This window comes from Juglans microcarpa x Juglans regia, chromosome 1D (genome assembly GCF_004785595.1).
Source record: "Juglans microcarpa x Juglans regia isolate MS1-56 chromosome 1D, Jm3101_v1.0, whole genome shotgun sequence".
NCBI classification, from domain to species: Eukaryota; Viridiplantae; Streptophyta; class Magnoliopsida; order Fagales; family Juglandaceae; genus Juglans; species Juglans microcarpa x Juglans regia.
This window is the reverse complement of record NC_054594.1, coordinates 37336871-37355108: the sequence shown is the minus strand read 5'-3', so window position 1 is coordinate 37355108 and position 18238 is coordinate 37336871. Positions and strand designations below refer to the sequence as shown.

The window sequence follows — 18238 nt, the reverse complement described above, 5'->3', positions numbered from 1 at the left end:
ATAATTATATATAGACGCTACAGTTGTAGGGATAAACACAACATAACAGCAACCATAACATTCGGGATGAACACAACAGAGTACAAGTTTGAAAATCAAATATCCTAGTTTGTAGGGAGCACAGGATTGATATCCTTAATACCTTCCCTCAAATTGGAAGGCAAGGAACAGACCAACAATTTGTCATGCAAAATACAAAATCGATTAGCAGTGTGGCCTTTGGTGAATATATCTGCAACTTGATTGCAAGTGTTAATATATCGAACAACCACATCTTTGTTAACAACCTTCTCTCTAATAAAATGATAATCAAATTCGATATGCTTGGTTCGAGCATGGAAAATAGGATTAGAGGCCAAAGAAATAGCATTAAGATTATTACACCAAAGCGTGGGAGGTGAAGATAAATAAATGTGCAATTCTCGCAAAAGCATACGGCTCCAATATACTTCAACTGTCATTAAGGCCAAGCTCCTATACTCCGCTTCAGTACTAGATCTAGAGACAACAAGTTGTTTCTTAGAGGACCAAGAAACCAAGCACTGTCCAAGATAGATGCCATAGCCATTGGAAGAACGCCTATCATTTGGATTACCCACCCAGTCTGCATCACATAAGGCATGTAAGGCAACAATGCTTGGTTTATAGTGGAGACCAAAATCGGCAGTATGCTTTAAGTAGCAAATAACTCTCTTGGCTTAAGTCCAATGAGTGCTAGTGGGAGCTTGCATATGTTGACATAACTCATTGATGGAATATGCAATATCAAGATGTGTAATGGTAACATACTGTAGGGCCCCAACAATATGGCGGTACTCAGAGGGATCAACTAATAAATCACCATCAAATTTCGACATCTTTGAACTAGAAATGCAAGGAGCCTTGTAAGGTCGAGCACCTACCATATTAGCTCGATCAAGTAAATCAACAATATACTTAGATTGACGTAAATGCAAACCGTATGATCACATGCAATCTCTATCCCCAAAAAATAGCTCAAGTCACCCAAATCCTTTATCACAAACTCATATTTCAATTGTGAAATAACAGAGAAAATTGTAGGATCATCATTGCCAATGACAATGATATCGTCGACATAAACTAATATATAAATATGCAATTTATCTCTATGAAGAGTGAAGAGGGAGTAGTCAACATGTGAACAAGAAAAACCAAGATCAAAAAGTGCTTGTGAGAGACGAGTGAACCAAGCTCATGATGCCTGCTTAAGGCCATAAAGAGATCGATGTAATTGACAGATAAAGTCAAGATGTTTAGCACTGATAAACCCATTCGGTTGCTCCATATAGACTTCCTCATCAAGATATCCTTGAAGAAAAGGATTGGAGACATCTAGCTGCCGTGTCGTCCATCGAAACTGCATAGCCAAAGCTAGGATAATGCAAACAATTGTTGGTTTAACAACTAGGCTAAAGGTCTCAAAGTAGTCGATGCCAGACCTCTAATCAAATCCTTTGGCAGCCAACCTCACCTTGTAATGATCAACAGGACCATCAGGATTCTGTTTGATCTTGTAAGCCCATTTGTTACGGATGATATGATGAGAAGAAGGTTGTGGACAGAGTGACCATGTACCGTTGTCCAATAATGCCTTGAACTTAGATTCCATGGTTGCACGCCATTCCGGCTTAGAGACTGCCTGTGTGAAAGTGTTAGGCTCATGAGGAATGGCAACTGTATGAAATAAATGAAGTGGATGACGCGAGGAATAGTGAGTCACGTAGTCAGGAAATTGGCGAGGTCGAGAGTGCCCAGTTTGTGAGCGGGTAACAATACGGTAGACAAGGGAGTGCTCGACAGATGCTAAAGGATCAGGTGGGTCAATAACATTTGAAGAGGACGAAGGATTAGGGAGCACGTTTGAATTTTGAATAGGAGATGAGGTAGGTGACATATGTGAATCGAAGGACACTTGTGGCTCGGGTGAAATATGTGGAGCAAAGTGTGAAGAGGGTGAAGGATTGGAGAGCACGTTTGAATTCTGAATAGGAGTTGAGGTAGGTGACACATGTGAATCGGAGGACACCTGTAGCTCGGGTGAAATATGTGGAGTAGAGTGTAAAGAGGGCGAACGATTAGGGAGCACGTTTGAATTTTGAATAGGAGATGAGGTAGGTGACACTTGTGGCTCGGGTGAAATATATGGAGCAGACACGGAAGGCATAGTTGTTACAAGTGGATCTACAGAAGACTATATCCGATGGACTAGTGGTGAGCATAGAAAATCAGGAGAAGTTGAAATTTGAAGTGGAGAAGGAGATGTACCAGTAGGGATCACGGTACCAGCAGGGGAGTGATTCGGGATCCTCATCTTAGCTGGAAAATATTTTTCATCAAACACAACGTTGCGAGAGATGTAAACATGCTCACTTACGGGATCAAGACACCTATAACCCTTTTTACTGGAGCAATAACCAATAAAAATGCACAGGATACTACGATATGATAATTTGTTTTCAGCATAAGGGCGTAACAAAGGATAGCATCGACATCCAAAGTTGCGTAGAAAAGAGTAATTAGGTGCATTTTTGTAAGGTTTGAAAAAAGGGGTATTATTATTTAAAACTGGCGTAGGTAACCTATTGATTAAATATATGGCAGTTAAAAATGATTCAACTCAAAATTTCTTATTGAGGCCAGATTGTGCAAGTAAAGTGAGTCCCATATTAACAATATGGCAATATTTAATTTCTACAATACCATTTTGTTGAGAAGTATGTGGACATGTTCTTCTATGTAAAATACCATTTTCCTTGAGATACCGAGTAAAAAGCGAGGAGATGTATTCTCCACTATTATCAATTTGTAAACGTTTAATAGGAGATGAAAATTGTTTTTCCACAACTAGCCGAAACTAAACAAAAGAACTGAAAACTTCATATTTATTTGTAATCGGATACAGCCATGTAAATCGATTGAAATCATCAATAAACGTTACATAAAATTTAAAACCACTAGGCGAAGCAAGAGGTGCAACCCAAACATCCGAGTGGACCATATCTAAAGGACCTGAAGACTCACAATGAGAGGAAGGAAAAGGTTGTCGAGTGATTTTGCCAAGTTGGCAAGATTCACAAACAAAACTCTTTTGCACAGAACCAACAAGAGGTAAATTAGAATTATATAAGACATGACGCAAGACAGACTCAGAAAGATGACCTAAACGTTGATGCCAAAGGGAGCTAGGTGCCTTAATTCCCATAAAAGCATTTAGCCCTCTGCGCTTATTGTGTGATAAGTTGGCGAGATTGATAGGATAGAGCCCATTTTCACTTCGACCTTAAAGGAGCGTGATTCCCATCTGATTGTCCTGAAAAGAATAAGCATTGTGTGTGAGATGGAAAGTAACATCATTATCAGCACAAAATTTGTTAATAGAAAGGAGATTGGTATCAGCTTAAGGACAATGAATAATATTTTTAAGAAGAAAACAATTGTCATGAGAGTGAACAATGGATGAACCAATATTTTTAATAGACAAACCTACACCATTACCTATACCGACAGTCTCATTACCATCAAGATTCTCAGCATTATTAGTAACGTGTGCATTAGCACTACTGTCTGCAAGCCATTGGCAATTCAGAAATTCTGCATTAATATCAGCAATCATGGATGCCAGCTCTGTAGGAGGATGATGTCCTTGAAATGAAGAATTCATCCTCCAAAAACAGTCCAACGCCTGATGATTAGTGCCCTTGAAAATCTGGCAAGGAGAACGGCCACCAGAGTTGAAAGTGGAAATAGAGCGAACGTCCTTGTACATATGGGGGGTGAAGGTTTAATGGAAAATTTTGGCTTTGTAGCGTTGCTGTTCAAAGACCCAGAATATTGCACTTTACGTTTCACAGGCTAAAACTTTGGACGACTGGTAAATAAAGCAAAAGAGGATGTCTCTGGCACAGGATTGAGTGGAGTATGACGGTTCAAAATTATTTTATGATTCAACAATTTAGACCTGAAACCAAAGAAGGACATAGAAGCCTCCCGAGTGTGGAAGGAGGAAGAGGTGATGAATTGTGTAAAAGTAGAATTAAGACCCTCCAATAATAAAAGATATGAGATCGTCATTATCGACTGGTTTTCCAACAGCAGATAATTGATCAGCCAAGAACTTGGCTTTAGACAAATACGAAGCACAGGTCAAAGAACCTTGTTGAAGATTCTGTAGCTGACGTTTCAAATGGGAAATCCAGGATTTTGACTAGGAGTGTAACTGGTTCGATCCGGTCCAGTTTTGGACAAAATCTAGGACCGAACAGGTATATACCGGTTTTTCATTTTTCAAAACCGATTACACTCCGGTTACCTTCCTAAACCGGTACATCCGGTTTTACAGGTTTCCGGTCCGGTCCAGTTTTTTGATTTTTTTTAAATATAAAAAACATATAATAAAGTGTTACTTCTTATGATAAAATATTATTAATAATTTAATATATATATATATATATTATATTTAAAGCATATGATCAATTAAATTTTCATCTTTAAGATTAAACTTTTATTTTATAAATTATAATAACATTATCTTATATATAATTATATTAATAACATATGATCAAACAAATTACAAATGTTCATATTTAAGATTTACATTTTATGTTATAATTTATAAATTATAATATGAAATTATTTCATATATGATATATAATTATATATTATATATACAAATTTAATATATAATTATATATTATATATAAAACTTATATATATAAATATTTTATATAATATATAAAATTAATTTTTATATATATATTTTTTCCAACTAGTCCGATCCGGTTCCGGAAACTACGAAACCGAAACCGGATCGGTTTCGGCCGGTTTTCATAATATAGGAACCGGTTCAAAACCGGACCAACCGGTCCAGTCCAGTTTTCCGGTTTAAATTTACACCCCTAATTTTGACTGAGAAGCAAAACGAGCAGCAAGAGATTGTCACGCCAAAAACAAAGAATCCAAACTATAGAGAGACGCCACCAATGCAGGAGAAATAGAGGAGATGATCCAACTTAGCAGAAGTTGGTCACGACTTTGCCAACTGGTGTAGGCTGGATTCACAAAGTCACTTTTGGCGGCAGCATCGTCAATAAACATAGCAGGACAAGGGTTAGACCCGTTAATAAAGCCAAGCAGATTGTGACTCTTGAGAATAGGTTTAAACTGAGTAGTCCACACAAGATAATTTGTCTCATCAAGTTTGATAGAGACGAGTTGCGTTGGATTGGGAAAAACAAAATTGGATGAGGAGGAGAAACCAGACTCAACCATGTTGAGAAAAGCGGAAGTAGGATCTTTACAGCATAAGCTAACCGAACTCTGATACCATGAAAAAAAATGATGAGAAAAGATGGTTTTGGCAACATACCAAACTATGTGTATTACTATAATTATATATAGACGTTACAGTTGTAGGGATAAACACAACATAACAACAACCATAACATTCGGGATGAACACAACAGAGTACAAGTTTGAAAATCAAATATCCTAGTTAGGGAGTACGGGATTGATATCCTTTATATCCTTAACAATATATATATATATATATATATATATATATATATATATATATGTTCCGAACTAACTTTGCAATGAAATTAAAAGTAAAGATACAAGATAAGATAAGGAGTGGAGTTAAGAAAAAAAACCTCATTCCAGTTAATAAAGAGCAATTGAAAAAAGAAAAAATCTAAACTCCGCGTCCAAACACCTTAACAAAGTTGACAAGCCAATACCATGCTCGGCTTCTTCCAGCCTTAATTTTTTGTGGAGATAACAAATTAATCATTTATATCCATACATTTATTCAAAGATAGATTCACATGTCTGGCAGAGTGGCGGCCACCACTTCCCAGTGAAGGCCGGAGGGAGCTTTTTGAAGAGACAAGACCAAGATTTGTTGCTAAAATATCTCTACGAGATTACAGTAAATACATGATTATAGTTTTTATATATAAACATTGTATCCGTTACCAGTATTTTTAATTTCGTACCGTACCGTTCGGTACGGCCAAAATTTGCCATACCGGCCAGTGGCCGATACAGATATCATATGTGTTTTGTACCAGTCCAAATACCGGCTTGTATTTCGGCCTTTATTATTATTATTTTTTTCAAACTTCAAGCTTATTTTTTTACCTCCAATTCAGACTAGGCTATTTATAATTTATATATATTTGTATTTATATATAGACTATTATTTTAGAATATAATCTTTATATATATTTATATATATAATTTATTCATATATCGACTATTCTGAAATAGTACATGAAACGGTACTGGTACTGAAATATTTTATTCTAATATCTTCACCGGTACGATATCTGATATGATATTCAAAATATTGTCGGTTACATAGCAGCAACTGTATATTTCCTCCTATAGTTTCTGTACAGCTAGAAGCAGAGCTGTAAATGTCAACTTTTGATTCCTATAAACATTGTATAAATCAATGCAAAGGCCATACAAACTGTAGGCTATTTTATTTACACTTTTTACCTTTCAAGTGCCGACTGGAAAAGACCAAAACCAACCGTCTTCCAGGTCGGTTTTATAGACGTTGGATTTTCAAGCGATTAATAATGGTAAAAGTATTGGGACCGGTACCGTTGGGATCTCACCCATATCAAATGGAGTTTTGTTACTTATCATTCTCACATATTATATATTATATATTTTTTTTGTCTTTTTTATTTTTTTAAAGAAAAATTGATTGTATTCTTCATAAACTAATTGATTTATACTCATCATCCATAGATCACGCATTTGGTAACAGAGAAAATAAAAATAAAAATTATATATAATATATAGTGTGAGAATAATAAATATAATTTTTTTATTTAATAGGAAGTTGAAGCCTCTGAAATTTATGCTGCTGCCCATTTGTAGATGATACCAGGCCCATATCATACTATGCCTCATAATATGCCCATACCCTAAGCACTGCTCACTTAACATTTGTTTTCTTTTTTGTTTTGGTTGTCTTTTCTTTCTTTTTTATACCGATGCTAAACTAAAGCCCATTAGCACGAATTATATGAACTGCGCGAGAGACCCATTCTAAAGCTGCCTCTAATAGATTCAATGGCCTGCTTCTATGTCTAGACTCTAGCCCACAGTCAAACCCAAGGGTAGTAGTCATTAAAGCCCATTTTCTCTCTCTGTTAAAAACTCAATTTGTAAGATCATTTGTTATCTCCACTGCCACTCACCCACACCTCTCCCCACCCATTGCGGTGGCTGCAAACCAATCCATAGGGTGGCCCTCTACACCATCCCGTAGTCATCCTGGCCACCCATAGGGTGGGGGATAATTACAGTTTACATTTAAAGTTTTAGTTTTATTATTTTTTTAATTGTCTTTTTTCTTATTTAAGTTGACTATTTCCATTTTTAATTTTTTTATAATTTTTAAAAAATAATTTTCAATATCTAATAGTATTTTTAATTTTAAGAAATGATTTTTCGTGTTTATTCTTTAATGTTCAAGTTTTTATAGTTTTAATTCATTAATTTTAATTTTAGTTATTTAAAGTTTTTGTTTTTTGGTTTAGTTGTTGGAGGTTTTTCCAAACATGATTGGCTTGTAACATGACAAATAGGTGTCATGTTAGCATTTTTCATCACAAAGTTAATAGAAAATATATGTAGAGGTCAATTTGTAATAATATGAACAATTTTAGAATTTTCACAACATGGGCCAGTCTGTGATTAGAGCAAAACTCTAGACCAGTTTGTAAGATCCCCTGTGCCATTCCCACCAGAATTTCATGGTCCACATTGTCGCGTGGAGGTCCCTTCTACCCCCAACATCCCCACACACAAAATGAAAATAAAGTGTTAAATAATTTTAAAATTCACATTTTGAGCTTATCTATTTCAGATGTAGAAAAGTTTAAAAAGAGTAAACTCTTTATACATCTATGTTTTAAATTGAAGATATTTTTTTAAAATAATATTATTTTAATAAATTATTTTATAAAAATATAATTTATTTAAAACATAATTATATAAAAAAATCATGAAAATAGTTATATATTATATAAAATTACCACTTATTTTAAATGATAAAAATATATAAAATATTATTATTTATATTATATTCTTAGTATTCACATTCATGATAAAGAGCAATGATAGTTATTTGGGTCTGGGGCCTCGCTGCCATCGTATACAACAGCAGCTTGGGTTACATCAATGTCTTTTCAACCTCCAATTCTTAAATTCCTATTCCCAAGTTGAAGCCTCTATTATTCGATGCTTGTGTCATCCGACTCGTCACAAGGCCCTCCCCCTTCGTGCACGCTGACGTTTTCTAGCCAATACCAACGTTGGGGAATAGAAAACTAAATCAGAGAAGAGATACAGACAAAGTTTTTTGTTCACCGCTGCCTGCATGCAGCATGCCCTACGACACACGCAATTCTGTAATTGCTTACCAAGTCAATATCTTCTCTGCGTCCAAGTGAAAACAACAGCAAATGGAGGATGGGTGTTCCTTTCAGTATTTGATTCAGTGAGCTGTCGATTTCTATTATTAATTGCCAACCGGGAAATAATTAACATGTTATTATGTATTTAAATGACATGTGAAATCAATAAAATAGTTTATATTCTACATTAAATAAATACTATTTATTTCGATTAGTAGTTTGTGTCGTAGGGAGAGGGCATGGGCCATGACCCCTTGGGCAAGTTTCGATTAGACTTTCCGACGAATATTCTGTCGTGCCGAACAGATCTTGACTCTCTTTCGATCCAGAATGTATGGAACACGTCGAGGAAGACCAGTGCATCACGTAATACTAATATTTATATAAGTTTTTGGGCGATGGTGACAATAAATTTATGTACGAGTAATTTTTATATAATAATGAAATGTGTAAATGTCGCGTAATTTTTTTAAAAAAATAATATTTTTTATTAAAAAATTAATTTTTGTTATATAAATCTCATATTTTATTCACTTTTTTAAAGCGATTATACGACAATACACATTCACGATTATAAATATCTTTTCTATTTATATATTAGATAGTGGGAAGTAATGAAATTTGAATTTTGTAATGGTTTTACTTACTTTGTTGAACAGAATATACTAATAATACAATAATTTGTTAAAGTATTATCTCTAGATTCCTGGATACATATAATACGAACTGGTATAGACTAAAAGCTTATAAAATTTAATATAGTAAGCTCCAATTGGTTGAAACTAAATAATTATTATTTAAAAGTAATTATCTAAGGATGATTGGACTTGCCCCCCACGCTGCTGCTGCTGCGATAGTGTTGCAGTCTGTAATTTTTATTTGAGAAATACATTAGTATTGTATTTGTATCAACACTTGAAGAGGTGTGTTATTTACGCAAAGTCAAAGTATGGGGTCGTAAATTCTAAAATTATAAAGTCATAAAACACCCCCCAAAAATCCATGGCCCCGTACTGAACTCCTCCTAAACGGGGGGGAAATAACTCAGTTCTTGGTCAACGACGGAATGTCGTGATGAACGCCACGTGTAATGGGTTCAGGATTTTCCATGCGAGTTTAGATAAGTTATTACTAGACTGCTGGAGCAGGGATACAGAATTCGGCAACCTTTTCTGATAGCCCAGAACGCCGATCCCTTGGTCAGCCGACTCCGCCCAGGCCCCACCTTTTTTTAATAAAAATAATATAACTTTTTTTGAAGTGTGTAACAAAAATTCATAAGTACGGTTGGGCTGCTCATTTACACACTTCAAAAATAATATAATAACAATAATAAGTACGGCGTTTGTTGGACAAACAACGAGCCTTGTACCACCCTTTGGATAAACAACTTTGATACTCTGATAATCGAATAACAACATTGATATATCCGAATCCGATAACAGACAGCAATTCTACGACAGCTAATCTCCTCTCTCCTCACATTAAAGCCCACACATAGTCAAACTTTTTTTCTTTTTCTGTTTCCTCTTTACAGAGGTGGACCCACTCTTTTTCGTTTCCTTAATTTAGAATGTGTTTAGATATTAAAGTAAATTAAATTGAGTTGAATTGTGATCTTAAAATATTATTAAAATATTATTTTTTAATATTATTATTATTTTAAAATTTAAAAAAATTAAATTATTTATTATATTTTGTGTTAGAATTTAAAAAAATTATAATGATAAATTGAGATGAATTAAGATGAATTTGATAACTAAACACACCCTTACTTTTTATGTTAATTAGCTTTTTTTTCGAAATATTTTATTTTTATTTTTATTATACCTCAATTATTGAGGGTTTGATCAAAGTACCTTCTATATAGATTTAAGAGCCTCGATATTGCATGTGAAATTCACGCGCCATATAATAATATATATTGCATCAATAGGTTAATTATCCTCAGACTTTCTTAAGTTTTTTTAGATTCAATATAGTTAAATAGATTTCCTTTCAAATATATATATATATATATATATAAAGTTAATAGATTTAAGACTATCCTTCCTTCAAAAAAAAAAAAAAAATAGATTTAAGACTATCTGTCGTTTCGTAGTACTCTCCTTAATAAGAAATAGAAAACGAGTTTGGACAGTAAAGAAACCACAATTTAAGGTGACTGCTCCCCTGAACTCTTCTAGAATCATGGTTATGGGTACAGACTAATTTATTACTCTTGCTCTTAATATAAAATGATGAGATCCAAACATCTCCTCAAATAATTTGATCTTTTTTAATCAAGTTTTTTTAAATCATCCAATAAATAAATGACACATCAATTTCTATAAAAAATAAAATAAAACCCACAGTCAAATCTATTTAAAAATAAAAAACCAGATGATAAAATGGGGTGATTCACCCACCCCTAATGGTCCGTTCACAACCAGTCACTACCACGGGTGGACCAACCACCCTATTTGGGAGGGGAGACCGACTATATCCCTGGCGATGGATCTTCCTGTCTTGTTGGATTGAATGATCTGAGAAGTACTGTTGAGATGATCGAACTTATCGCAATCGAGATGTGATCTAATCGTATGGTTTATGGCCGATCCACCAATGCGAGGGTGGATCATGTGCAACAAATACTTTTTTTTTTAATTATGATAAAAGAAATTTACACAATAACCGACCTTAGTGGAACTCCGAAACTTTTCATTGCATATTATATCATAACATGTAACATATCCGACGGTCATAACTCTGCCATTTCCACCTTCACCATCCAGAGAATATAAAAAAAAAACACAACAAACAGTCTCTCCCTTGCCCTCACTCTTGACACTTTACTCTCACTCTCTATACGGCTATATCTTCCTGAAGCTTTACACGGGCGGCTCAAGCGAATTAAACTTTTCTTAAAAAACAACTCGCTTCCAGAAAAATATCTACAAGGGTCGTCAACCACAACTAATGTACAGTCGCTGCTTCTCATGATTTCTTCTTTCTCCAAGCTAGTTCAGTTACCGCTCACTGCTCTGGTCCCTCCTCCACCGCCGCCGGTTATCCATGGGTGTCCTGTTTCAAATAAAACCACCACCTCTCAGTAATCATCAACTTCTTATAATTTTGTTTAAAACCAAAACCTCACTAGTTCTTCACTCTGTTGCTACTCCGTTTTTAATCGCTCATTCAAAACAAAAATCTAAAAAATCGGATGCAGGATATAAAGCGAACTTTCTATTTAGTATTTAATTTCCTTTTCGTAATGCGTTACAGCTTTAGGATTCACCGTTTTAATTTATATAAAAAAGTTCTCGGGGCAAATATTATTCAATTTTCGAAACCTGTTTGGCTATGAGGAAAACAAAAGGGAAGCTTCCGCGGCAAGCGAACAGAGTATAAGACGAAACAAGCAAACGAGAGGCACTTACTCAGAACTTGCTCCGCCGAGAATCTTCTAGACACGTCCTTGCAGAGCATCCTTCGGAGCAAATCTTTTGCCGCCGGGGACACCGACTGGAAAAATCTAGCCGGGAATCTGAGATTGGCCCTCAGCACCGCCTCGAAGATCTCCACCGCGGAATCACCATAAAACGGCGGGAACCCCGCGAGCATTATATACAAAACGACACCGGCGCTCCACACGTCTACCTTCTCGCAATAGCCCCTCCCGGCCAAGACCTCTGGCGCCACGTAGTACGGCGTGCCGACGACTCCGCTCATGAGCTCGCCGTCCTTGAATATCTCTGCCGATCCGAAATCGGCGAGTTTGAGGCGGTTCCACTCGTCGAAGAGGATGTTATCAGGCTTGATGTCGCGGTGGGCCACGCCAAGTCGGTGGCAGTGGGCCACGGCCTGTAGGAGCTGGGACATGACGGTGGCGGCCTCGGGTTCGGGCATGGCACGGCGAGTCACGATCCGCTGGTGGAGGTCGTCAGAAGAGCATAGATCGAGGACCATATGAAGGTGCATCTCGTCCTCGTAGAGGCCGTGGAGGTTAATGACGTGAGGGTGTGGGGGTAGGAGGTGAAGGATCTTGGGCTCGATGAGAAGGCACTGGGCGTCAAGCGAGTCGCCCAGGGTGAGCCGCTTGTCGACGGACTTGACGGCGTAAGAGATGCCGGTTTCAGGCGAGAGGCAGCGGAAAACGACGCCAAATCGTCCCCGGCCGATCTCTTCGCACAGCTGGTAGTCTCGGTTTAGAACCTCGGTCATTCCTTTGGGGTTGTGGTGAGGGTGGGGGTGAGTTTTGAGTTCGGCAGGGGGGCTGCTGGTAGTGTTTTAAATAAGAGAAATGGTTTCGGAATGTTTTAGGGGAATATTCGTAGCGAAGGCAATGGACAAATGCATACTGTGCACGTGGGTAAATCCAACGGCATGATACTCAGTAACTGTGAAGCCGTGGGATTAGGAAACAGTCAGGTAGTTTGGCTGAATTACGGTAGTGCCCTCGATTTTAGTGGGGAGCAGGCTACTGAGGGACTCCGGACGGATGGGAGTCCTTGCCTTGCCTTTATATCGTACAGAAGCAGATGTTGGAGTCGCAGACTCGCAGCTATATATGTATGTATTTGTTAATGATACATATAATAATTTTCACAATATTTTTCATAATATATAATATAAAATGAGAATATTTTTATAAAATAATATTTTATAATAATACCTCTATTTTAAATGTATCATATAGAAAAATGTAATATTAAAAATAACAAATACAAGTATTCTTTCTTGATTTTCTCATATATTTAATTTTAAATAATTATTCATATAAGTATTTGATATAAAAAAATCACTTTGTATGCATCAAAAAAATAACAAAAACTCTATAGGCAGCCGGCATGTGACCCCGCCGCGGAGTTTCCGCTGATGTGGCATTATTTAAAAAAAAAATCAGAAACAATTATTGAAACCCATCGAAATCCCATCCCCACGAATACAAAAGCCCTTCGTCTTCGACCCATCGAAACCCCCATCCCCGCAAACACAGAAGCTGTCATCGTCTTCCTCTGCCCCATCATCTTCGTCTTCTCCCAAGCAACCCCCATCCCATTGTCTTCGAGAGCTAAACTGGTTGAATAGGAGTAAAACTGGGTAGTTGAAGTGCATCAATAAGAATTAACTTAGCTTAATGTGCTACTATGGACTGGGCAGTTGAACAGGGACCGAATCTCGAGATAGAGAGCCATCATTGAAGCTTACTATGGAAACGCTCCCTTATGAAAACATGCATACATAGAGCAAGTCAAAGTTATAAATTGTTTGAGAAAAATCATGAATCTCTTTTCATTTACTTCTATATGTTTTTTCTGCAATCAAAAAGTTAATCATACAAAATTAGAGCTCAAATCGAGACCCAAAGTTATAAATTTTCTTTCACATTTATTTTTTTCTATTTTTCTCAACAACCAAACACCCACAGAGAGAGAGAGGTTGTGACGAGAGTCCATAGAGCCCAATGAAATTTGCGAGTGTGAGCAGGGGATAGGATGAAGAGAAGAGACCCAAAATTATTGTGGGTTCAACTGTGTCATGGAGAAGACGAAGAGAGGTCTACGAAAAATAATCGTGGGAATGGAGAAAAAGAAGATGGAAAAAATAGAAAGAGAAAATGGGGGAGTAATGAAGACAAAGAGAGATATGTGGCTTTCTCGAATTCGAAGCATAATCATGGGATAGAGGAAGAAGAAGATGGAGAAAATATAGATTGGAAATGAGGGTGGAGACCAGAGCACCTTTTGTCTTCGAAACGATGAGAGAAATGGAAATGAGGATGTGAAATGGGGATGGAGACCAAAGTCCCTTTTGTTTTCAATTTTTGCAAAACGAGATCGTTTCCATTTTAGCCACGTCGACTGCGATGTCACGGCGAGAACACAGGCCGGTTGTCCATAACATTTCTAAAAAAATAAATATGATATTTCTGATAGACTATTAATTCAAACTAATTTGTGGCTAATTAAATAGTTCGTAGCCATGTAATCTGGATAAGAAAGGAATCAAAGGTCCCACTCGATTGAAGGTTATCGCATTGTTCGAGTACATCACGTGTAAATTAAATTAGTAGCCAATAATGTAGTTTCCGTCTCTAATCTTGATTCTTGCAAGCTATATATATATATATATATATATATATATAATTGGAGAGTAGCAGTACTACTTCAATACATTTCTGCTGGTGCATCTTTTTCACGCTGATAGCTAGGTGCAATGCTTAAATATTGCTAGCTATAAGCCTATAAGTAATAAGATATGTGCATCTTTCATTCAATTAGATGGTAAATTTAATACAGCGACATATAGAGATCATGATATTATAAATTTATGTATGATTTATATTATTTGAAGATTTTATACAAACAGTGCTATTAAATACTCTAATGTCCATCTTTGTTTTTTTTTTTTTAATTTCTTTATAAAATCATTTAATTTAATCAATAAGAAAAAAAAATCCTATTCAATACAAAACACTCACTAGGACCAAGACAAGGAAATCAGGGGATTTAAATATAAAAATTCAATGAACTAATACAACTATTTGCTCCAGTACTGTGAATTTTAAGAAAATCTCTCAACCACAAAAAGACATTATTACAACAACCTATCTATCTCCCACGTATATCAAATATTTAAAGAATGATTACTTTAATTTATCATGCACAGAACATTTCCAAAGCAAACATCTGTAGAACCACATGGGAGTCTTGTATTGCTTCTTTTCTTTACCCAGTCACTGAACGACACATGGGGGGGCGGCGCATTATTCCAATTTAAAGAATGGTACAAGTTAGGTCGGTAGAGACATCATTGCTGATTGCAGATGGCAGTGATGGAGGAATTGAATTTTAAAAATGAAAAATGATAATCACATTATACTATTCACAATATATTTCATAATTTTATTTTAAAATAAAAATTATTATTATAAAATATCATCTATTATAAAAGGTACTGTGTATATCATTACTATTTAAAAATTAGGTTGATGCATGTTGCTATGAGAAAATGCTGGCTTGCTACTGATCAACATGACTAGGTGGATGCATCTCTCTGTCTTTAGCTTCAAGGAGTAACGTGATGGCAATGTATTTGCTATAAAATGCTACTATCCCTTTTGCCAGCATGCAATCGATTAATCATCCTTATTTACAATGCCATCCTTCATCCAAAAGCGCGCATGAGTACGGCATGAGACTTCAAGCAGTGCATGAGCTGCGCGCGGAAGGATAGACATAAGTACAGATATGAAGAACTGCAGCATTTAGACAGACAGAAAGAGACAAAATGGTGATTAAGGTTGGTACATATATATATATATATATATACACACACATATTCAAGGAGGAACCACGTCATCGGAGGATAATTCTAGAGAAATGCTAGCTTCTAATTCAGCCGGAGTTGATTGCGGGGAAGTGATTAGCGGCAGGTAACCTTATTCTAGTGAGACCCTTGAAAAAGAAGGAAAGAAACAAAACATAAAAGGTGGAAAAGAGGAGATCAGGAAGAAAAAGTTAGGATGTGATATGAGGCTCTGCTTTTCATGGCTTTTGGAGGAAGCAAAGGGTAATTTGGAGGCCAAATCTATTGAGTTGTGTGGAAGTAATTAGGTGCAAAATCCCGCTGCGGAATCCGGACAATGGAAAGGTACAAAACACAAAAATGCCAAGATTTTTAGGCCTCGTTTGTTTTCAAAAAACATCTTATCTCATCTCATCTCATCTCATCTAATCATTACAACTTTCCCAACTTTCAATACAAAATAAAATAAACAATTCAACTTTTTCAAATCTCAAAATAAAAATAATATTAAAACATATATTCTAACAATATTTTATTTAACTTTTTAACTTTAATCTCAACTCATCTCATCTCATCTCCGAAAACAAACGTGCCCTTAATTCCGTATAAGTTCAGTCCAGAAGTATGCCTTTCGAAACAAGCTGGACCATCTTCCAAGTCCTGACTTATATACGATAATATAATTAAGATCTCGTTTGTTTTTAAGAAATATTTTATTTTATCTTATCTTATCATTATAATTTTTTTTAAATCTTTACATAAAATAAAATAAATAATTTAATTTTTTCAAATTTTAAAACAAAAATAATATTAAAAAATATATTCTAACAATATTTTATTTAAATTTTTAACTTTAATCTCATCTCATCTCATATCTGAAAATAAACGAGTCCCAAGAAGGTTATATTTTTTTCCCTCCAAAAAATATTAATATTATACTATAAAACTTGCTGATCTGCTTCATGGGACCCTGTAAATTGGAAGAATCAAAATGGTGAGAATGTCATGCATTTCCTTTGTTTTTTATTTTATTTTATTATAAGACTAATTAAGCTAAAGCTTTCGATTCAATATGCATAAAAAACAACGCATGCACAGAAACAATAATATGCCATATTTAAGATATTGGATGTTGATGGTGCGAGTTCCATAAAATGCATGCTCCTTAATTGGTACTAAATACCCACTACTCTCAAAAAGACCATATTGCGGTGTCATTCAGAATCGATCAAGGCGTGCTTGATGCTGTTTGAGGCTTATCATGAACTTCGTATCCTAATTACAGATATTTACTTCTTTAAAGTGTGGTTTGTTTGGCAATATCATCCCTGACTTATTAATGTTCATTAAGGCCTAATTTATTTTTACAACTCATCTCATCTAATCATTATATTTTTTTTCTAAATTTCAATATAAAATAAATTAAATAATTTAACTTTTTCAAATCTTAAAATAAAAATAATATTAAAGAAATATATTTTAATAAGATTTTATTTAATTTTTAATTTTAATCTCAACTTATCCTATCTCATCTACGAAAAAAATTAATCATAATCTCCAAGTAATAATAATTATGATGCACCCCACAAAGCTACCTTTTTCACAAAGTAAAATTAATATTTTTTTAGGAAAAATTACTACTTCTTTAGGTCTTAGATTTCTAAAGATTTCATTTTATCTCATCATTATAATTTTTTTAAATATTTATAAAAAATATAATAAAAAATTTAACTTTTTCATATCTCAATTCAATTTTTTAAATTTTAAAATAATAATAATATTAAAAAATAATATTTAACAAATTTTTTTTAACTTTTATCTTACGTTTAAAATCATGCAAATCATATCATCTCTTTTATCTTTCAGTCGGACCCAACTGCGAGAAAAAAAAAAAAAAATGGTTGGGAAAGTTCTTAAACTCGTTGCTAGAAGTAGAAACAGCGTTTATTAAATTAAAAATAAAAAATAAAAAATGGATGAAGATCTTTTCAGATGCAATGGAGTTTTCTTCGGGCGGAAGAAATTCAACTGTACGTTTAGTGCTTTATAATGAGAGTAAAGGGAAAATATGATATACGGATTCCGGACAATGTGAGGTACGAAGCAAGCACGGCCACAAAATAAGTGGGGGATATCTTGCTTCCTGGCACTGCCTGCCTGTCCGTCTGTCTTTAGCTTTAATAGCTTTGGACTTTTCACCAAATTGTAAAGCAATGTTAGAATATTCGTTTCTAAGTAATCGATTTTCGTCTTCAAGTTACAGACCGACCACCTATTTCCGGAACCTGAGCCCTTTTACGTTTTCGTCGAAATTTCAGAAACCAAAAATGAATAAAGGGTCAACATAATTCCGTGCAAGGCCCCTTTTTTGTTTTTTTTAGGCCCGTGCAAGGCCCGTTGATAGTGAAAATATTTCACTTATTTCATTTTATTTTATTATTATAATTTTTTAAAATTTATATATAAAATATAATAAATAATTTAATTTTTTA

At 35.0% G+C, this 18238-nt stretch overlaps 2 protein-coding genes across 2 annotated transcripts; both read right to left on the bottom strand.

Annotated features, from left to right (window-relative positions):
- Positions 1-2878: 2878 nt before the first annotated feature.
- Positions 2879-4168, bottom strand: LOC121251850. The gene is made up of 2 exons (XM_041151243.1): positions 3517-4168; positions 2879-3331 (listed from the first exon to the last, which is right to left on the bottom strand). The coding sequence occupies exons 1-2, from the start codon at positions 3785-3787 to the stop codon at positions 3291-3293; spliced, it is 312 nt and encodes a 103-aa protein (XP_041007177.1). The 5' UTR covers positions 3788-4168; the 3' UTR covers positions 2879-3290.
- A 6967-nt stretch (positions 4169-11135) lies between these two features.
- Positions 11136-12722, bottom strand: LOC121251803 (phosphoenolpyruvate carboxylase kinase 1-like). Its single transcript, XM_041151169.1, has 2 exons — positions 11876-12722; positions 11136-11519 (listed from the first exon to the last, which is right to left on the bottom strand). Exons 1-2 carry the CDS (start codon positions 12657-12659, stop codon positions 11461-11463), a joined length of 843 nt encoding a protein of 280 aa, XP_041007103.1. The 5' UTR covers positions 12660-12722; the 3' UTR covers positions 11136-11460.
- Positions 12723-18238: the final 5516 nt, after the last annotated feature.